Source organism: Biomphalaria glabrata, chromosome 12 (genome assembly GCF_947242115.1).
Source record: "Biomphalaria glabrata chromosome 12, xgBioGlab47.1, whole genome shotgun sequence".
NCBI classification, from domain to species: domain Eukaryota; kingdom Metazoa; phylum Mollusca; class Gastropoda; family Planorbidae; genus Biomphalaria; species Biomphalaria glabrata.
Genome location: NC_074722.1, coordinates 7896088 through 7915881, shown reverse-complemented (window position 1 = coordinate 7915881; position 19794 = coordinate 7896088). Strand labels below are relative to the sequence as shown.

Here is a 19794-nt window from a genome sequence, read left to right as displayed (position 1 = left end):
GATCAGATTTTTTTATATTTTTACTTATAGAATCTAGATCTATAAGATTTCCCTGTCTTTAAGTATTGATTTCTTTTATTCAATAATATCATACTTGATAATTTAGTTATGATTATTGAGTGCGTATGTCTAGATAGATCTTGTTCTTAATGTGCATAGACTATCAATTAATAATTTTAAATTATTTAGGAACTCATTTTTGTTAGATCTTTTTTTAAAAAGTTAATCAATGTTAAGCAGCCTCGATTTCAGTTAGTTTACATGACGGCAAGGAAACGGTAACATGTCTACCATTCATGGAAAATTCGAATAATAGATTTACACTTGTTCTGCAACAATGAGCGGAGACTCGGCAGACGTTATTCCTGATTACTTACATCTGCATCTTAAAGATGACAGTCAGGGTGATATTGCCAGTGAATTCAGCTCAATTAGTAGGAGAAGTAGTACATTCACTGGATTTAGTAGTCAAGGCTCGTATTACAAACGGGGCAGAACAGGCCCATACTTAGAGGGCAATTTACGCCTTTTAGAAACAATGTGAGTTAATTATCTGATTAATGATAGATGAGATCTAACTGCTTGTTTTTGAAGAGCTTTAAAATGTTTTTAATTTAATTTTTTTATAATGGTAATAATGGGGTTATTTTCTTTCATTAATCAGTTAAAAAATAAACAAAATAAAAAAAATCCTTTAATCATTAACAGTAATTAACTCATTAATCATTAAGTTTAGACTAAGTATAGTTTATACTACCAGTGATCCATTCTAAATCTAGAAGTGCTACTTAGTTTAAGATTAGTACTTATTGATTTTTTTTATTTTAACATTGAAGAAACTTAATTAGCATATAGAGCATATTGCCATATAGACTTGACAGCTTAAGTTCTTTTTTTTAAAACATGCATTTGACGAAGAACATCTCATGCACTATGACTATGTCACTTTTAGTTACTTTGAGACCCTCATACTTTAAAATTGTAAAGGAGCATCATCAAATGCACATATATCTTTGGTTGTCCTCAGGATACTATATGCAACCACCTATACATACAGACTTTTAAACAGCTAATATTGCTAAAAACAACCTTTCTTTATGTTCAAAGCTTTCACCTTCTCTGTCCTTTCTTTCTGCTTGCCAGTAGCAAGGTAACATTCTATCAATGAATTCTATATAAAGTTGAAATATCCTTATAGCCTTTTAAATTGCTTGCACATCAATTTTAAACAATAAGAATGCTGACTTTAATAGTCCTCCTAGTATGCTTCTTTATTCATAATTTATCTCCCTTGGTATAAAAGTCATGTAGATAGTATGAAGATTTACATGGTGCACCATTTCTCTTTTTTTTTTAAATTCCATTTCTCTTTATTTATTTATTTATTTTTTAATTCCATAGATAGAGCAGGTGTATAATACAGCATGGACCTGGCCATATAACAAACAAAGTTTTAACCTTTCATTGTATTTGATAACCTCAAAGAGCACATGCTAAAAATCATGAACTAAATTTTTTATTTTTTAAATCATAGAACAATAATTTGAAAAGAAATATTCATATAGTTTGATGTAAATTCACTAAACTTTATACATTTCCATAATACATCCAGAAGTTGCTGTAGAAGTGTTTTGTCTTTAAATTTTCTAGCTTTTTGTTGTCATTGTTTAAAATGACTTCAATCAATTAACAATTATAGATCTGCTCGAATATATTCAAGAAATATATTAATCAAAATTCACGTCTTACAAGCCAACATTATAATAATGATGGTAATATGATAATCTTTATTATCCACAAGGAAATTTGTTGAAACCCAAAAGGGCCATCTGTGAAATTATTAATGCTGAAAAGAGTTTGACTAAATGCACAGAATAATTTATGAGCACTTAACTGGTGATGTGGTATGCACGCCACACTGTCCAATCACATTGGATCAAGACTAAGACTAAGACTGCTTTATTGATCCTTACGGAAATTTGTTGTGATTACAAGGACTCGTTTCTCATATAAAAACAACACAACAGAAACATACACATTAATTATTAAGACAACATGAAGAGTTCATTCAGCGACTACACACAGGTATCTTGGTGCATTTCATGTTCCCTGATCAATGAGTGGCGGTGATAGAGTCTGACCGAGTGAGGTACGAACGAGATTTTGTACCGCTCCGTTCTTGTTTTGATTGACAGCAGTCGCCCACTTCGCGACGACCTGGTGTAGTTCTGATGGAGCGGGTGGCCATTGTCTTCCAAGATTTTTTCGATTTTTCTTAGGCACGTTTGTTCAAAAAGTTCCTTTAAATGTGGTAATGTTGTGAGTGTAATTTTTGATGCTTTTTTTAATGATGTTTTCTAGACGTTGCAACAGTTTAGATGAGGCATTGCCTTGCCAACATCTTATTCTGTATGTTAGCAGATTTTGTACAGTTGCGCCGTAAAATGTCTCAAGGATCTTCTTGTTTAATTTAAAACTGTTGAGTTTGTATAGAAAAAAGAGTCGCTGGGCTGTTTTCTTTGTCAGAGTTCCAAGGTGGTCTTCCCATGAAAGCTTGTTGTTGATGATAACGCCTAGATATTTATATGCCTTTACTTGTTCTATAGATGTAGTGTTTATTAGCAGTTCACGTATAGTTTGTTTTTTCTTTCTAAAATCTATTATAAGTTCTTTAGTTTTTGTTACATTTAGTTCTAGTAAGTTGCCCTGCTCACTGACATCTCCTGCTATCCTGGAAGAGATTTGGGCTAAGACGTTAAAATCACTTGGAGATTTCTGAAAACTTTCAAACATTGCAAGAGAACTTGACTAGATAGATCTGTCACATGTCAAATAGATCTGTCATAAATCACACAAGAAAACTTGACTAACTGTAGATAGATTCCTGCCATATATGACAAAGAGAACTTGACTAACTATAGATAGATCAGTCACATATATATTCTTATTTGCACAAATCCTAATAAAATTATAAGTAATAAAAATTGAAATGTATCAAACTGTGTTTGTCTGTGTAAGATCATTTTATCTTCAAGACTAATTATCAAGGGACTAAATTTCTTAACATGAGCGCATGTCATTATTAGAAATATAAGTTAAGATTTGTGGATGAGGAAACCTTATACCAAGTGGTATTCACCTAATCTTTGTCTAGAACTGACAGTAAGGGTGTGCGTTCTGGCCATTATAATAACCCATTGCCTTTATTCCCCCAGTAGTATGTCAGATCTAGATCATCCCTGTGTGCAATAATACCCAAAATATTAAGGAAAATGCTTTTAGTGTAAGCTTAAAAGTCTTGTTAATGCTTTACAAAGCTCACGTATGTAGTACATTAGTTTCAACTTCTCTGCCTGGTTAAAAAATCTGAACATTGAAAATAAAAATTAACTTAATAACAAATTATGAATGCTGCTAACAAAATAATTGGCTAAAAACAAAACTCCATTGAATGCCTTTTCTAGAAATATTAAAACTATAAATATTTTAAACATAAAAAATACCCTTTGGATCACTGGGTAACAATTTTTAATTTTACCATTACAGAGAAGATATAAGACACGACAAAAACAAACAGGAATATAACTATTTTTTTCCCTTAGCAATTGAATCATTAAATTAAATGCAAATTTCTGCTGTAAGCTTCAAATGTAATGTGTTAGTAAAACTGAACCATAATCTTCAAAAACAAAACTTAATAAAATACACAGAAAGACACAAAGATAAAGGCACATTCCTCGTTCTATATGCTAGGACAAATTTGTACAAATGTGTTTTCTTCCCTAGCGCTTTTAGAGCATTGAATTGGTTGCCTGAGCTAGCCAAGAAAACCAGTGACTTGGCAGAATTTAGGTCATTGGTTAATATGCTTGACTAAATGCATGACGCGTAGGACATAATCATCTTCTTTTTTGAAGCAAGGTCTGTATTATTTAAGATAAGAAGAAGATATGGAACAATGAAAACAATTTTTAGAAAAATGAAAATTCGCAAGCAGAATTGAATGATTTAAAAGTATTGAAATCAAAGTGAAGCATGTATCTCCACCCAGTAAACTGATTTGAATGTTTTGTGACAAAAATACACAGGTTTTAATTTGAATCCATATTCTGTCTTTGTTTCAGCTCAGGCAGAGCAAAATTAGTAAACAGCAAAGACAAATCTATGTATTGTAAATGGAAAAAGAAGTAAACCAAATCAAAGTGGAAAATAACCACTAGCAGGCAAAACTATAATCATATTTCATATGAAATTTTATCATTTTTTAAATTTTAATTTAAAAATCTGCTAAAATTTTCGTTTCCAGAAACAGCAAATCAATGGAAAGGTGAATTTCAGCTACATTTTGAAATTTTGTATATTTTCAGTTTGATGTTTTTGTTTGCTAATGTTGTTCAAAACTATTCTGTTTACAATTAGTATGTAGCTAATGTTTTTCTTTTTTTTTTTTTTAATTTATTTTAATATTACATCCCTAGTATTTATTAGTCTAAATAGGCTTTTCTAAGTATTTATTTGACCAAATGTTCTGTTCCTAGTTATTTTTTGTCTTATTATTTTGTTCCTTTAACATCGATGGATATGTGAAATTTCAATTACAATAAATCCTTTTTGTTATATTTATAACTTTATTTATGTTTTCCATTTTTCATTTGTTGATTACACCTGCTTATATTTTATACTTGGTAAATTTCATGTTCACAAAAGTACTTTGATGTATGTAATGTTGACCTAGTTTCCACACAACTACGTCACGGACCAGTGAAGCAGGTAGATAACAAATCTCGAATTGCTACCAGAGACTTTTTTAGTGTCCCTAAAACCCACATTAAAATTCTAATATCTCATTAATGGCTTAAAAGTTATAGAAAATATTTTGGATGCATGTTTTTTAAAGCATTATTTTACAGAAAACAAGTATTAAAACGGTTTCTGTCATTGACTCCAAAACCTCGTTAGTTGATCTTTAACTTATGCCAAGATACAAAGTGACATTGGATGTCTTTTTTATTCTGAGGCTGTGCCTTTTATATTTTACTATCTTCAAAATAATAAAAAATAATTGTAAAGGTCTGAAAAAAGTAAGGTAAATTAGCAAACTCTTTTGTGAAAATTGAATTTGACATAATAGTTATCCCTTTTAAATAGTGCAACTTTCTTGCTTATGGCATGCTCAGAGTGCTATGGTCCAGTGGGGGGAGGGTATCTGGGAGAAGGTTTTCTGTTCTGCCTTTAGGCACTCAGTAAATACAACTCTGCTCAAGTTGGGTGTCGAACCTCAAGCCCCCTTCATGGGTAGCCAAGCCAAACCAAGTTCAAGCAAACATAGCCTCTCGACCATGCTTCCCACATTAATGTACTTGATGGAATGGGAATGCAATATTTGCACAGCTAAGAGAGGCATATCTCTGGGTGAAACAACAGAAAGTTTTAAATTTAATTGTTGAAGCCCTAAGTAAGTGGAAGTCACAGCACAGGGTATACTGTATGTCAAGTGAGGTACAATATAAATACATTTTAATAAACATTTCTTAAGGACTTGTATATTTTATTAAAAAAAATAATGGCTTCAGTTTGTGGCAGCCTTTTGTGATAGATGTTTTACTTTTCAGTTAAGCAAACAAGCATTTTGTAACTTTTTTTTCTTTATTTTCTTGGTGAGAAATTTTGTTTGAAGTTAACCACTCCTTCTTCCCTTATATTTTTATGTAAGTTTTGTTTCAGTTGGAAGTTTAAATCTTTATAGGGACTAGCTGTTTCCTCATTTTTTCTGTTCATTTATTCTTGAAATATTCCATCAAATGAAATAGGGCCTACTGATGTTTTCCCCATTTCTTATATAGTAAATCTTTGTTTCTTTTTGAGTTAAAGTTGTTTTGTGCTGCTTTCTTGAAAAAAAAACAACACTTTTTTCCTTTACTATTAAATTACTTTTTTGTTTCAACTTCATTTGAAATTTAAATGTAAGCATGTAAGCATTTAATACAGATTATAATTAAATTGTAACAAAACTGTGAAGAAATCTTTCTAGTTTTTAATGTTCTATTTTATCTTGATTATATTTTTAATTCACTTTTTTGCAGATGATTTCTTATATAATGATTTTCTCAACAGAGTTGTTTAAACATTATATATATATTGTCACAATTTGTTTAGGAGAGAACTGTTGTCTCTCAAATTACCTGACATATAGGTTTAATGGGTTTAAAAAGAAATAAATTTATTTCACCATCAACAGAGAGTTCAACTCTGATGTCATGTGTTGTCGATTCAATCATGATGGCAGTCATTTGGCAGTGGGGTTGTGTGATGGCACTATTAAGGTAAACACTTTTAATAGAGGATTGGAAATCACATTAAAATAAACTGTATATAAAGCCAGCTCAAGGCCACTGCAACCTATGCAGCTCCATTGGTCCCCACAATGTCATAGGCCCCGCATTTATTCTAGGTATAAATTATTAAATTAAACCATTATAACTTATAACAAGTTTCTCATGTTTTTCCAGGAGCTCCTGGTTTTATTCAATATGGAAAATGCCATTCCTATGCGCTATAAGAAAAATGTTTAATTAATAAAATAATAAAAGTGTAATGCAAAGACAAACTTATTGTCTAATACAAAATCCTAATATTCACTTATTATCCTTATCCCTGCCCAGACCAGGCCCCATGCAATCTGTTTCACACAAGGCCCCACAATAGTTAGGGCCGACCCTGGCTGTATAAGATTTCAACTGTTTGAGCCTGCTGTTCACATGTTTTTTAAATTTAGTCATTTGACAGGCATATATCAATATAAAAAAGACATTTTATTCCTTTTAGTCCATCATTGTCATGTGATAGGTCAAAATCTTCTTTGAAGAACATCTTAGCATGATGGTAAGGGGCAGGTTTGACACCTAGGTCCATCAAGGTGATAATCAAACGCAAGCAGACAGCCAGCCATCTGTAGTTTATAAGATAAGTGTAGCTTGTGAGAATGATAAAATAGTTCCAATTGGTTCTCCAACATCTCTTTGTTATAAATTTGGCTTGTTAAGGTACATTAAGGAATATCTAATTATCAGATTAAAAGAGTTCATTTGAAATAGCTTTTGTGGTATGACTTTTATAGTATTAAAGATATTACTCTGCCATTTCACAGCTGGACTTAAAGAGTTCATTTTAAAGAGTGTTTGTGTTATAAGTTTTATATTATTAATTAACCCTCTCTCTTCTACTTCAGAGGTGTTATGGAGTAGATGTAGCAGACTGCTTGTTGTCTGGTATGATACTGATAAAGTTGGAGGTTTTCTTCTGATAGAGCTGTTATCAATATCAATCCAACTTGTTCTCTATTGGCATATCTAACATCTGGTGAAACATAAAATGAAGTTTTGTTCTGACACAAACAATGAATAAATATGAGAAGAAAATTGGCTGACACATAGACCTCTGAACTGACCCCAATGCCTTGCTGTGAGCAGGGAGGAATGTTGGGGGCACATAACCACACAAGCCTGGGTAACAATGCAGGCCCAGATAACAATACTGACAGACTTGAAAGGTTGTTTTGGTTGGGTCAAAGCTGGACAAGCCAAATGTTAGATTGGTAAGTGGCCAGGTGATGGGTCTTGTTCAGAGGTCTGTGGCTTGAGTACTCCGCATATCTTATTTATGTTGGGTCATATATTCACTACTTGATACACCATCTCCTGTCATTGTAAGGTTTACACATAAATATACATCTTTCAGAAGTATTGTGCCAAATTTCATTTTAATTTAAACGGAATACAGATCAAGACGCACATTTTTGATGAAACCCTCTCTTGTTTATCATTTACATTTAGCAGCTAACTTAGCAATGCTTGCAGTGATATTCATTCTTGGTTTTCTTTTTAAAAAAACATTATCAGATTTATCAAACCTATTTATTTTATTTATAAATGATCCACTTTTACATCTCAGATCTTCAATGCACTGAGCGGCCAACAGCTGTACACATTATCTGATGAGGACACCAATAAATGTCGGCTTCCTGTCACACAGATTCGTTTCCAGCCTTTTGCAGAAGGAGGAAAATCAGAATACACGCACATCATCATAGCAACATGTAAACAGCTTTTCTAACAATAGATTTTTATTGGATTATTAAAATATGTACTACTTGAATTGTCTTTTTATATACCACAGTTATACTCTGTGTAACTCTTAGCACTTGACCTATATTCAATCGATGGGGTAACTAATCCTTGAGAGATTAGGAGCACGACATGACCTCAATTGCGCAGAGGTGCCAAATATTCAAAACATCAAAAATAAAATATACGGCTGTCTGGTTGTATGGTATGCACTCTGAGCTAAATGGTTTCAGGTTCAAACCATCCCCACCACCATGCCAGCATGAGCTTTGCGCTAGGATGTAATAATTCTCAATTTTGGAGGAACAGCCAAAACATGTAAAACAAACAAACAATAAAATTATGCATTGGATAGTTTTATTCTCTGTGCTACACAACTAAACTAAAATTGATCTTTTAACCATAAATTGTAACCTATAGTGTACATTTTGGCAAAAAAAGTGAGAGATGGGTTATGTAAGAAAAGAACGCCAAAACCGGAGCAGGGTAAGCTCCAAACCTACTCCGAGATAAGTCTAATATATTTTGAAATTTCCTGAAAATGTGTTTGGTGATAAAATGCCCATTTTTAACTTGTTTTTTGTCTTAGAATATTTTTTTGCTCCACAATGCTTTTCTCAGTCCATTTAGTGCAATTGTGAAGGTAAACTTGTTGTTCCAGATGCATCAGGGCACATCAAGTTCTGGCACTACACTTCAGGAATGTGTTTGTCCACAATCAATGAAGTCAGACAAATTCTAGCGCTGACTGTCAACCCTGAAGGCACTCACATTCTAACAGCTGGAGCTGAGCCGCAGATTAACATGTACGACCTGGAGACCAGAAAGAAAGTCGCAACAATGGAGCCTAGGTAAAAAAAAACAACAAAAAAGTATTGATTTTTGTCAGCACGAATCATTTCAAAGTTACATTAAAACAACGCTTCTAATCTCAAAACTATGGAGGTATAAAGGCTGAACTCTTATTAAAAAAAAAGTTATGTTCATTAGCAGACTTAAAATTACCATCCCACTTGAAGTTATGAAGTATTCAATAGAAAGTTGTTACTGCTGGAAGTGGTAATATGTATAAGCAGTCCACTACCTATAAAATGTTTCCAGTAGTATGTGTCTCAGCCTCCGACAACCAGTCCAACTCCTGGCCTTTACATGTGGCTAAGATATTGGGTCAGGTGGAACTGTTTTCATTAACAGAAGGGACATTGCCTAAACCAGTAAGCTTTGGGCAGTTGAGGCTCATTAGCCTTGACTGTCTACCCTTCTAGGAGAAGGAAAACTTTGAATTTAAACCTCTGCTGCCTTGCAGCTATATTTAAACATGGGAACGGCTTCAGGAGTCAACCCTGAGGCACTTTGCAACACACAGTGCTATACTCTTACAAAATATGATTAAAGAAATTGATATTAGAATTAGTAATTCATTATAACTTTTGTAAAGTATCACTTAGTCAAAATATAGCCAACCCAATTATAGTCATTGTATATAACCAATCACCTTGTCAAAATGTAACCCAATTATATTATTTGTATATAATTTATCACCTTATTAAAGTGTAACCTAATTATATTTGGCATATATATCACTTATCAAAATGTAACCCAATATTTTTGTTCTATAACTTAGTTATCTTATTCTCTTAGAACCTATCCAATGTTTTCTTATCAACTGGAATTAGTTTTCTATCTGGATGGTACAAAAGAACTTTTTAACTTAAAAGCAAATTTCATCTTTTCTTTTTTTGTGTGTGTGTGTGTTTCGGCTGTGGTGACGTGTCAGTAGTAGTGGTAAGACTCGTCAGGTCAAGTAAGTCTCTTCCTAGAAGTGCCAGAGTCAACAACTGATTAAAAACAGTTTTCATTTTTGTGTGTGTGCATGATGGCTGTTGTAAAGACAGTAAAAGCTAGGTCAGCTTCTAACCTGATTGACTTACTGATTGACTTACTGACTGACTCATCCTTTTATATAGTTTTCTTCTGCATGGTTGTATTTGTTTAGGACATTGTCCCAGATTTAAGTTACAGGTAAAAATGCTGTGGAAAGCATTGCAGTGAAATATTTTTTTTTTTACTATTTCTAATCTGTGATGAAGACTACAGGAAGAAGTAAATACTGTTTACATATTTTCAAAACTAAAGACAGAAGTAGCTTACATTTTCATCATGGTCAAAAGGTGGAAGCTGGTAAAGACGCATGTCAAAAACTCAATTAAAAACGTTGTGCACATAGTAGTCTGGCTGGTTAGTTGATAGAGTGTCATGTGAATAACATAAATATCTTGTGTTCGATCCCTTTACCAGCCATTTCTTACTCTTGTTGTTTTACAGTGACAATGAAAATATGCATCTTTAATTGACTCTATTATCTGAATATAAAGTAGTCAAGTAAATCCCCCCTTTTCAGACCTAGTGACCTATGGGGCAGATGATGTAAAAGGTCATCTGTTTCTATGGCCCATGGTTAATGAGGCTGTCATGTGGCCTGCACAATGACCAACTGCCTATACTTTTTCCCAACTAATGTCAGGTACCCATTAGAGCTGGGTGGACTCAGAGGTGTCCAGAAGATCCCAAATGTAAAAATCCCAGTCTTTGCTAGGATTCAAACCCGGTACCCCCATTGCAGAAGTCAAGCGCTTTACCACTCAGCCACTGCATAAAGTACAAATGATTAAATTTTTTAATTACTTGTTTTGAAATGTAAACATTGCATCCTTTTTCTGTTTTGTATGGTGCACTTTATGTGTATTGGTTTTAGTGGTGTGCAAAGTAGTGTCATAACAACTCTGTCTTCTTGTTGCCTTTTATCTTACTTTTGATATTTAAAATTGAAAAACTTGATAGATGTCCAAATTAAAATACTAATCACATGATCCTGGCTGAACATTGATTTCACTTTCTTGCTAAGCAGTTGTGTTATTGGCTTACATTAGAGTTAAAACAAAATTCACTTTTATTCTTGTAAAATGTTTTGTAAAATGTTTTACATGTTTTGGAGGTTGCTTAAGAGTTGAAGATAATTCCATTTCCTAGTCCAAAGCTCCCACAGGACAATGGGGATGGTAGCAGGCAGGGTATGAACCTGAGATCATTAAGATGACTGAACAACAGACCAGTACACATACCGCACCACCAGGCAGACATGGTTTTATCCCAGAATTTACACAAGGCTCTTCAAAATATATACATTATTAAATTGCACACATAAAATTACAATTATTAATTGTTACTCAGATTTTAATGCTTCATTTTTTCTGGCTTGCTCACTAATTACCTTTTTTCAGTAGAAACTTCACATTTTTTTTATGTTGATCTGTTTCAGTTTTTATGAAATTTTGAGTGTTGTGATGTAGAGGTTAAAAATTTTAAGTTTCTTGGTATAAAATTTAAAAGATTTGAGTGTTATGGTGTAGAGGTTAAAAGTTTTGAGTGTTGTGGTGTAGAATTTAAAAGATTTGAGTGTTGTGGTGTAGAGGTTAAAAGTTTTGAGTTTTGTGGTGTAGAATTTAAAAGTTTTGAAAGTTGGGGCGTAGAGGCTAATTAAAAGTTTTGAGTGTTGTAGTGTAGAGGTTAAATGTTTTGAGTGTTGTGGTGTAGAGGTTAAAAGTCTTAGATGCTGTGGTGTAGAGGTTAAAAGTTTTGAATGTTTTGGTGTAGAGGTTAAAAGTTTTGAGTATTGTGGTGTAGAGGTTAAAAGTTTTGAGTATTGTGGTGTAGAGGTAAAAAACTTCAGAAACTAATGTTCTCATTTATTACATAAACAAAACCAAACAACCATTGTCATCTTTTTTTCAGCGATGGTTATGACATCATGGATGGCCACAGGTTCAGAGTGTTTGCCCTCCAGTATAATCCAAACCATCCACATATATTTATTTCTGGAGGCTGGGATGACACTGTACAGGTTAGTTTTACTTGGCAGACATTTCTTTTAAGAGAAGGGAAAGAAATCTAGCACAGTGATGGCCAACCTAATTCAACCTGCAGGCCAATTTAATTTCAGACACTCATTTTGCGGGCCACATAACAGAAAAGGTACAAAAATGAAAAGAAATTGATATAAAACAATTTTAATAGAAACCCATGGATCTAGTACTTAGTACTTACTGTATTTACATTCATTATTGGCATATCTGAAAGATAACTTTTGTACATGCCAGAAAATGGCTTCATTTCTCTATGTAAATGTGAGCAAAATTATAGCTATCTAGCCATAATATTTGTTTTATAATGCCATTTATATATTGTTTTAGAAAAAAACAACACACTCTCTTCTTTACAAATCAAATATGTTCGCTTATTGTCATGTTAAAAAAAATAAGATCCATTCCAAATTCCACTTGTAGTTTCTTCAACAAACCCATTTCATAAACACATAAATGTTAAAGGTCATTGTCCTAACCACCAGAGGCCCCTAACATAACATTTTTCAACATTTTTTGGGGGGAGAAAAGGGGGCATTTTCTACTCTTTGTGCCAATTTTTTGGCAGGCCGTATTTTGGGCATGCTGGTCTAGCATAACTAGTCTGTCTAGCATAGTATGTGGTGGCCCAAGGTGGGTTAGACACTTGACTGATGTTTCTTCATATCAATATCTCTGCAAACATTGAGTTACTATTCTGAAGGCTAGGATTTTTAATTTTGGAGGACCCTGAGTTCACAGAGCACTTCAATTGATACCTAGAGTAAGTTGACGGAAGTAAATGTAGTTTTCAGAATGAAAACATCCTTCATGTTTTGCCACAGAAATAGGTTAACGGATTTTGAAGTGTGTTATTTTTTCTGATACAATTAAAGTTATTAGAATGTTTACTTTTGACAGAAAAACAAACTAAAACTTCATTCTAATTTTTATATCACAGTATTGGGATGACAGAAAAACTCATTCAGTCAAGTGAGTATTTAAAGGTTATTTTTTATGCAAATTTTAGTTATCATTTTAATTTTAACTTTTACATTTAAAAAGTCTAAAAATTTATTTTATCTGTAACAGCCTCTGATGATAGAAATGTACATATTAAATGGTAACACAGACAATTTTTTGTGTGTAACTAAAGAATAGAGTAAAGTAAAAAGTGAAGTTCCTCTTTCAGACCATGTGGTCTATAGGGCAGATAATGTAAAGGTCATCCGATTCTGTGGCCTTCGGTTAACCTGTACAGAATTCCTTTAATGATGAATGGGCCAGACATCTGTGTTATCACTTGGTCATATGTGTTGATGTGGATGTACATCTTTGAAGTGTGTCAGTTGGTGTGGCCTGGCTTTACTGCTATCTTATAAAATATCTAATTGTAACTTCTAATTAATCAATAATTCAGTGTAAAGGTGCACTTGCAATTAAATTTATATTTTATTTTCAACCCTTTTAATGAGACTTAAAGAATAACAAATAAATAATCCTTTTAAATGTGTATTAAAGTAACAACTAATTAATATGTTTTGAGGAGCAGAACCTCAAGAACATTGATTCAAATACTTAGTTATTTGAAAAATGTGCGGAAATGTATTGAATTTTTTTTGCTAATTAATAAAAAATATTACCCTATTCCATTGTCAGGAAATTTACTGGACCACACTTGTGTGGTGATGCCCTTGACATTGACCCAATTCACAACCACATTCTGACTGGATCATGGAGAAAAAGTCATGTGCTCCAGGTAAACTGTTCCATTTCATATTGAGTCTCAGTTCTGAATCACTTCAGATTGTTTTTTTTAAAGAAGCTTAGCTGCTTGGGGTTAACGCTTTTTTTTTTTTGTCTCAATTCTAATGAGTTCTTAAGGAGGTTATTACAAGCAGACAAAAAATATTTCTTTACAATTTAATGGAAAACCTCCCCTTTCCCCCTCTTGAAAAAGGTGACCTAAAGCACCCTGCTTAAAAAAAAAACTTTTTTGTGCCTGAATCTGTCTTAATAAATTAGGAGACAAAAACATAATGCATTTTTAGCTTTGAGAAGTTCCTTGAAAAAAGATGATAGCTATGTCCCACATGTATCCAGGTCTTAATTTAGTTGTACATAGAGACTTAAGCTCCAGTAAGTCATGGATTTCCTGGCTGTTTCAGGCCAAACATTTCATGCTCTAAAAGCACTCGGTAAGAAAGAGCACTTTTATGAATTTGTTCTAGCATATGGAATAAATTTTTCATCCATATTGTTTTTGTAAAGTAGTTACGCTGAGGTTGTCAATTGTAGTCAAACTGAATTTCCATTTGATTGGATCAATAAAATTCTTATCTTATAAGAACTGTGCCCTAATCTATTAATCTTTCTGAGTATATTAGGTTATTAGTTTTTACAGAAAGCCACTCTGATATATCCTACATATCACTTGACAAGTTAACATTTTTTTTGTTTTTACATTTTGATTTGACACTTTTTCTTTCAGAGTGCATAGAGGGGAAGGTACTTACTGGTACCATCTGGTACCATTAGCTGGTATCATTAGCTGGTACCATTAGCTGGTACCATTAGCACCCTTTTCTGATTTTCTATATGGTGATCTTAAAAAGTTTCACACAATTTACTGAAAGTGTAGCATAAATGGTGTAATTTTTATTTGAGTTCTTGACTGGAGTTTCTGACTTAATCTTAGAACTTCTTCCTTTTCAAATCAATGTTAGCAGAGCAATAAAAATGGGATTCTATACAAACAAATGTCAAGTTTTATTTCTTGGAACTTCCATGTTTAGGAAGAAGAGGAGTCTAAATCTAAATATATTGTAATCATCACAATTTTTTCATTTTTACAAATTACCTTTCTATGTAGATCTGGGATTTTGCTTCAGCTGTGAAAATCAAAGATGTTCCCCAGGATGCATTAAATCATAGTCAGGTTAGTGGATTTCATTAGAACTTCATAACTGTAGCTTCATTAAATAACTAGTCCATTTTAAAAAGAAAGTTACAATAGCTATCTGACCTGCAACATGTCAAACAAAATTATTGATTTAATATTTTGTTTTATAACTTTAAGACTTAATATACTAGGTGAAGTCTTAAGCATTATCTTGTTAGCAGAATGTTCCAGCTGCTATAGTCATAACTACTTCTTTCAGCTCTATTGTGCACAGTGGCTTGGAAGAGACAGCATTATTTGTGGAGGTACTAATCAGAACATGGCCAGAATTATAGACAGAGGAACACTGAATGTAAGTATCAAATATTTACATGGTCAGAACCTTTAATAAGTTGTGGTAAATAAAACAACAGAGCTAGGCAGGCCATAGAGTGGAACCCCCAGGGAACAAGACGCAGAGGAAGACCAAAAAGAACATGGCGACGCAGTGTACTTGAAGAAGCAGAGAAGACCGGGAAGAGCTGGGACACCATCAAAAAGCTAGCAAGAGACCGTGGAGAGTGGCGTGTTTATGTCGAGGCCCTATGTTCCAGGAGGAACTCAAAGGAATGATGATGATGATGATGAAATAAAACTTTTGAATGTTTTTTCTATCTACAAATTAATAGATTTCACTTCAGCCTGTCATTGTTTGTTCTGTTCCTCCATGAGTTTTAGCCATTACTTCAGAAATGTATAATATTATGCCATAGCCCAAACTCCTGCAGGAGTTAAATTCAGGATTTTCAATATCACAGTCTCAAGCACATATCACATGACCAGTCACATAAATGACTAAAAACTATTTTGAAACAAAAATCAAGCTTTTGCCTCTTGGACTGTGTCTTTACTGCCTATTATCTGTGATAATATTCATGAAAATTGTTGTTCTGCTCATATCATTTTTTTTTTCGCAAATATGAGTCAATTATCTAACCTAATTATTCTCAAACGTTTTCATTCAGCACATTTAAAACAATATTTTAAACAGTGATTGTTAGAATAAATGAATAACTGTATTTCATATTTCAAATTCTACCCTGTATGTAATTAGTATTATTGAAAGTTGCCCCTTTCTGTTCTACCCACAGATTGAAACTAATAGAAACCTGGAATTAAATATAACAATTTCATTTACAAGATAGCAATCAAATTCCAAAGCTTAGTTTTCTTTTTTTTTTTTTTTTAACAAATTGTTTCTTTTCTTGGGACAAGTTCAATTTTTTTTAAGGATATTGTGACTCAAATTAAGCATTAGAGCTCTGGCTAACATAATTTTTCTTTCTTTCTAACTTTTAGACTACAGGTCAACTGGTTGATTTACCCCAAGGAGTGTACTGCATTGACAATGACAGGCAAGGGACAACACCCAAGATTGCTGTTGGCTCAAACAGATTTGTATATTTGCTTAGAGCTGAGAAAAAACAGTTTTCATAAAAGTTGGCACCCAGTCAGTCTACTAGTGGACAATTGTCAACATTCTTTTAAGCTTACTTAAGAAAAATTAAATTAATAATCAAGAAGACTGAAGATAGAAATGCATTATCATAATCAAGAAGACTGAAGATAGAAATGCATTTTCCTTCACATAATAATTTAGCCATGTGCGTCCAACATCATATATGAACTGTATATTTTTTATCCATCAAAATTTTGCTTTGAAATATGAAGGACTTCCTTTACTTCTGACATCAGAAAAATAATTTTAGATCTAAAAATTATCTTTTTCTCCTTATAAAAAATGTGTGCATCTCTTTTTTTAGAGAAACACTTAATGTATTGAATCAGTTGAACTAGGTTAGTATAGAAGAAGAAAATAAGAGCCAACATTTATCCTCACATTCTATGTAAAAAATTATTTAAGATTCCATTAATGTAATAGTGGAAACAGTCATGAAACAAGTTCTGAATTTTCAAACTATTTGATATTAATAAATATGTAGCCTTAGCCGTCATCTTATTGGCTCCTTACTTTGGGCTAATTTATGAAGAATGTATCAAAGAGAACAAGTTCTGAGATATATGCTGGTTAGTGTATTAACTGTGGTGCTAACTACTTATATATTTTACTATCAAAACATAATATCAAAAATGTTTTTAAAACCATGTCCTTAGTTACAGGAAACAAAAAGTATAACTATTGGTTTTTACATAAACAGTTGCGTTATGTTTATCCTGGTTTAACCATTTGTTTTTTGCTACAACAAATACTAGACATAAGCTGCTAGTAAAAGACAAAAATTCAATTGCATTTCAAGAAACTGAGTCAGAAAATCATCAATAACTTCATTGGTTCATTCTATTTCGTATATATATTTTAATCTTTTCATCATATTTTCTGAACTGTTGAGGATTTTGTTTTGTAATAGTTTGTTTTTTTATATCATGTCGTACACACTAACTAGATCTGTTTGCATCTACTCTGGATTTTTGTTCTTGATAGTTTAAACTATGTGTGGGCAAGCAGATAAAGTCTATTTCCATGAGGCTGTCACATACCTGCCCCACTTCAGACACTGTGTTCCCAACTCTTAGGAAACTGTTAAAGATCTTCTCCTTTTAAAATGTCCCCATTTATTCCATCCCAACAGAACCTATTGCCTCAACAATCCAGTTTAACCAACATTGGTTAAGAAGTACAGGATTCTACTTTTCTATGGCACATCCTTCAAAAGAACTTACAGTCCAGGAGCTTAAAAAATTGGCTGAAAGAAAAAAGAACTTTAAGGCTCTTTTTGTATGTGCTTTGAACTGTCATCTTGATGTCCTGGGGTTTGAATCCTCTTTTCACCATCCTCTGCTATCCTGCTGGAGGTTTGGACTAGAATCATCAAATCTGAAGGGGCGTCCAAATATTTAAAATAAAAACAATTCAATCTACTCTTAATCTAGATCCATCCATCCATATTTCTTTGATAATATTTCTCAAGCAATCTTAAACAATTCAACCTACTCTGGATCTAGATCCATTGTCTGTCATTAAAAAGGGTTATGTTTCATTGAGAATGGTCTCAGGCAATATTAAACAAAAAACATTTTGGGGCTGTCCATCCAGCATCAGCTTTGAAACAATAAGTTTTACATTCGCTGTTCTACATCTTCATCCCCCTACAGATTTGAGACATGACTATTGGTTTGCCCATCAGTTATCTTTTTTCCCTGCCCATTTTAACTCTTTGGCAACATTTTTTAAACTGAATTTAGTTTGTATGTGGCAAGGGCAATTTACAGCCATCTTTCAACTTTTTATTTTAGTTAATTCACTCCCTTGTTCCAATAGCATTAGAAGATCATTATTATTGAAATAATTCATTATGTTGTGAAAATTTTTTTTTTATGATTAAGTCTATGCAATAAGCAAAGAATCATGGCCTTTTTTTTTTTATTTTACCTCAGACATTGAAGATATTGTATCTTGATACATATGCTCAGCAGTAAACTATGCACATGGTTCTGTCTAATTCATTCCGTCCTCAGTTGGAATAGTATTATTATTACATTATACTATTATATTATATTCTTGTTAATAAAGAACAGGTACAAAGATTTAGCCTGATATATGTTTAGTGTATATGTATATTATCCAAGATGTGTCACTAGTGTGAATAAGTAAAGTACCCTTTTCAGACCTAACAATCTCTAGGGCAGATGATGTAAAGGTCATCTGTTTCTGTGGCCTGTGGTTCATGAGTGGTTCATGAGTATGTGTGCGTATGAAATTTGAGTTTCCTTTTCACTAGCAAGTGCTCCCACTCTTTTTTTTAAGTATAGAATCACACAGTCAGCAATTTTGTTTTGTCAAAATTGTTTAGGCCAGCAAAGTTATACTTTATTTAAAGGATATAGTATTGTAGAATCAAGTATGTTTTATTTTAAATATTCATTCTTATAGCTGAAAATTATCCGTCTGAAGTTAAAATAACCCAAGTTGTCCTAAGTCAGGATAACCAGCAATTGAAGCACCATTTTTTGTCATTTATTTAGGGTCATTGGAATCATAAAACAAAACTCTAAGCATGCTGGGTAAAAATGAAAAGTTTATTGTTCAAATTGTATTACTTTAGATCTATGTATTTCTGTTGTGCTTATGTCAATAAACTCACTGTTTCTTGGCCAGCTTGATGTCAAAAGGGCATGGACCAACTTATTATTATTATAGTTATTTTAAAAAAGGGAATCAATACCTTTGTATAGTGGTGTACTTTAAATAGAGCTGTCCTGTGATAAGCCCAGTATTTTATACACAACTATGTTGTACAACTGAAGCCATTCCACAAATTAACCAGACAGGTTGACATGATGTTGTGTTCTGGTCATGTAACAGCACAGCATCACAAATGTTTTTGTCTAATAAAAAATCAATATAATACAATATCTCCATTGTGAAGTGTTTTTGTTTTTTTACCGTATCTCTATTGTGTGATTTTTTTTTACCACATCTCCATTGTGTGGTATGTTTTTTTACCATATCTCCATCGTGTGGTGTGTTTTTTTAACCATATCTCCATTGTGTAGTGTTTTTTTTTACCACATCTCCATTGTGTAGTGTTTTTTTTTTTACCATATCTCCATTGTGTAGTGTTTTTGTTACCATATCTCCATTGTGTAGTGTTTTGTTTTTACCACATCTCCATTGTGTAGTGTTTTTTTTTTACCACATCTCCATTGTGTAGTGTTTTTTTTAACCACATCTCCATTGTGTAGTGTTTTTGTTACCACATCTCCATTGTGTAGTGTTTTTTTTACCACATCTCCATTGTGTAATGTTTTTTTTTACCACATCTCCATTGTGTAGTGTGTTGTTTTTTGTACCACATCTCCATTGTGTAGT

The 19794-nt window shown here is 32.7% G+C and overlaps 1 protein-coding gene across 2 annotated transcripts; it reads left to right on the top strand.

Annotated features, from left to right (window-relative positions):
• Nucleotides 1–52: 52 nt before the first annotated feature.
• LOC106061021 (uncharacterized) lies at nt 53–19339 on the top strand. Of its 2 annotated transcripts, XM_013219079.2 has the most exons (11): nt 53–540; nt 4307–4327; nt 6239–6323; nt 7951–8095; nt 8785–8974; nt 11916–12024; nt 12984–13015; nt 13682–13781; nt 14895–14960; nt 15184–15276; nt 16263–19339. In XM_013219079.2, exons 1-11 carry the CDS (start codon nt 338–340, stop codon nt 16398–16400), a joined length of 1182 nt encoding a protein of 393 aa, XP_013074533.2. In that variant the 5' UTR covers nt 53–337; the 3' UTR covers nt 16401–19339. The 2 variants fall into 2 exon arrangements, with proteins under 2 accessions (XP_013074533.2, XP_013074534.2); XM_013219080.2 differs by lacking the exon at nt 4307–4327 and having other exon boundaries at nt 56–540.
• The last annotated feature ends 455 nt before the right edge of the window (nt 19340–19794 follow it).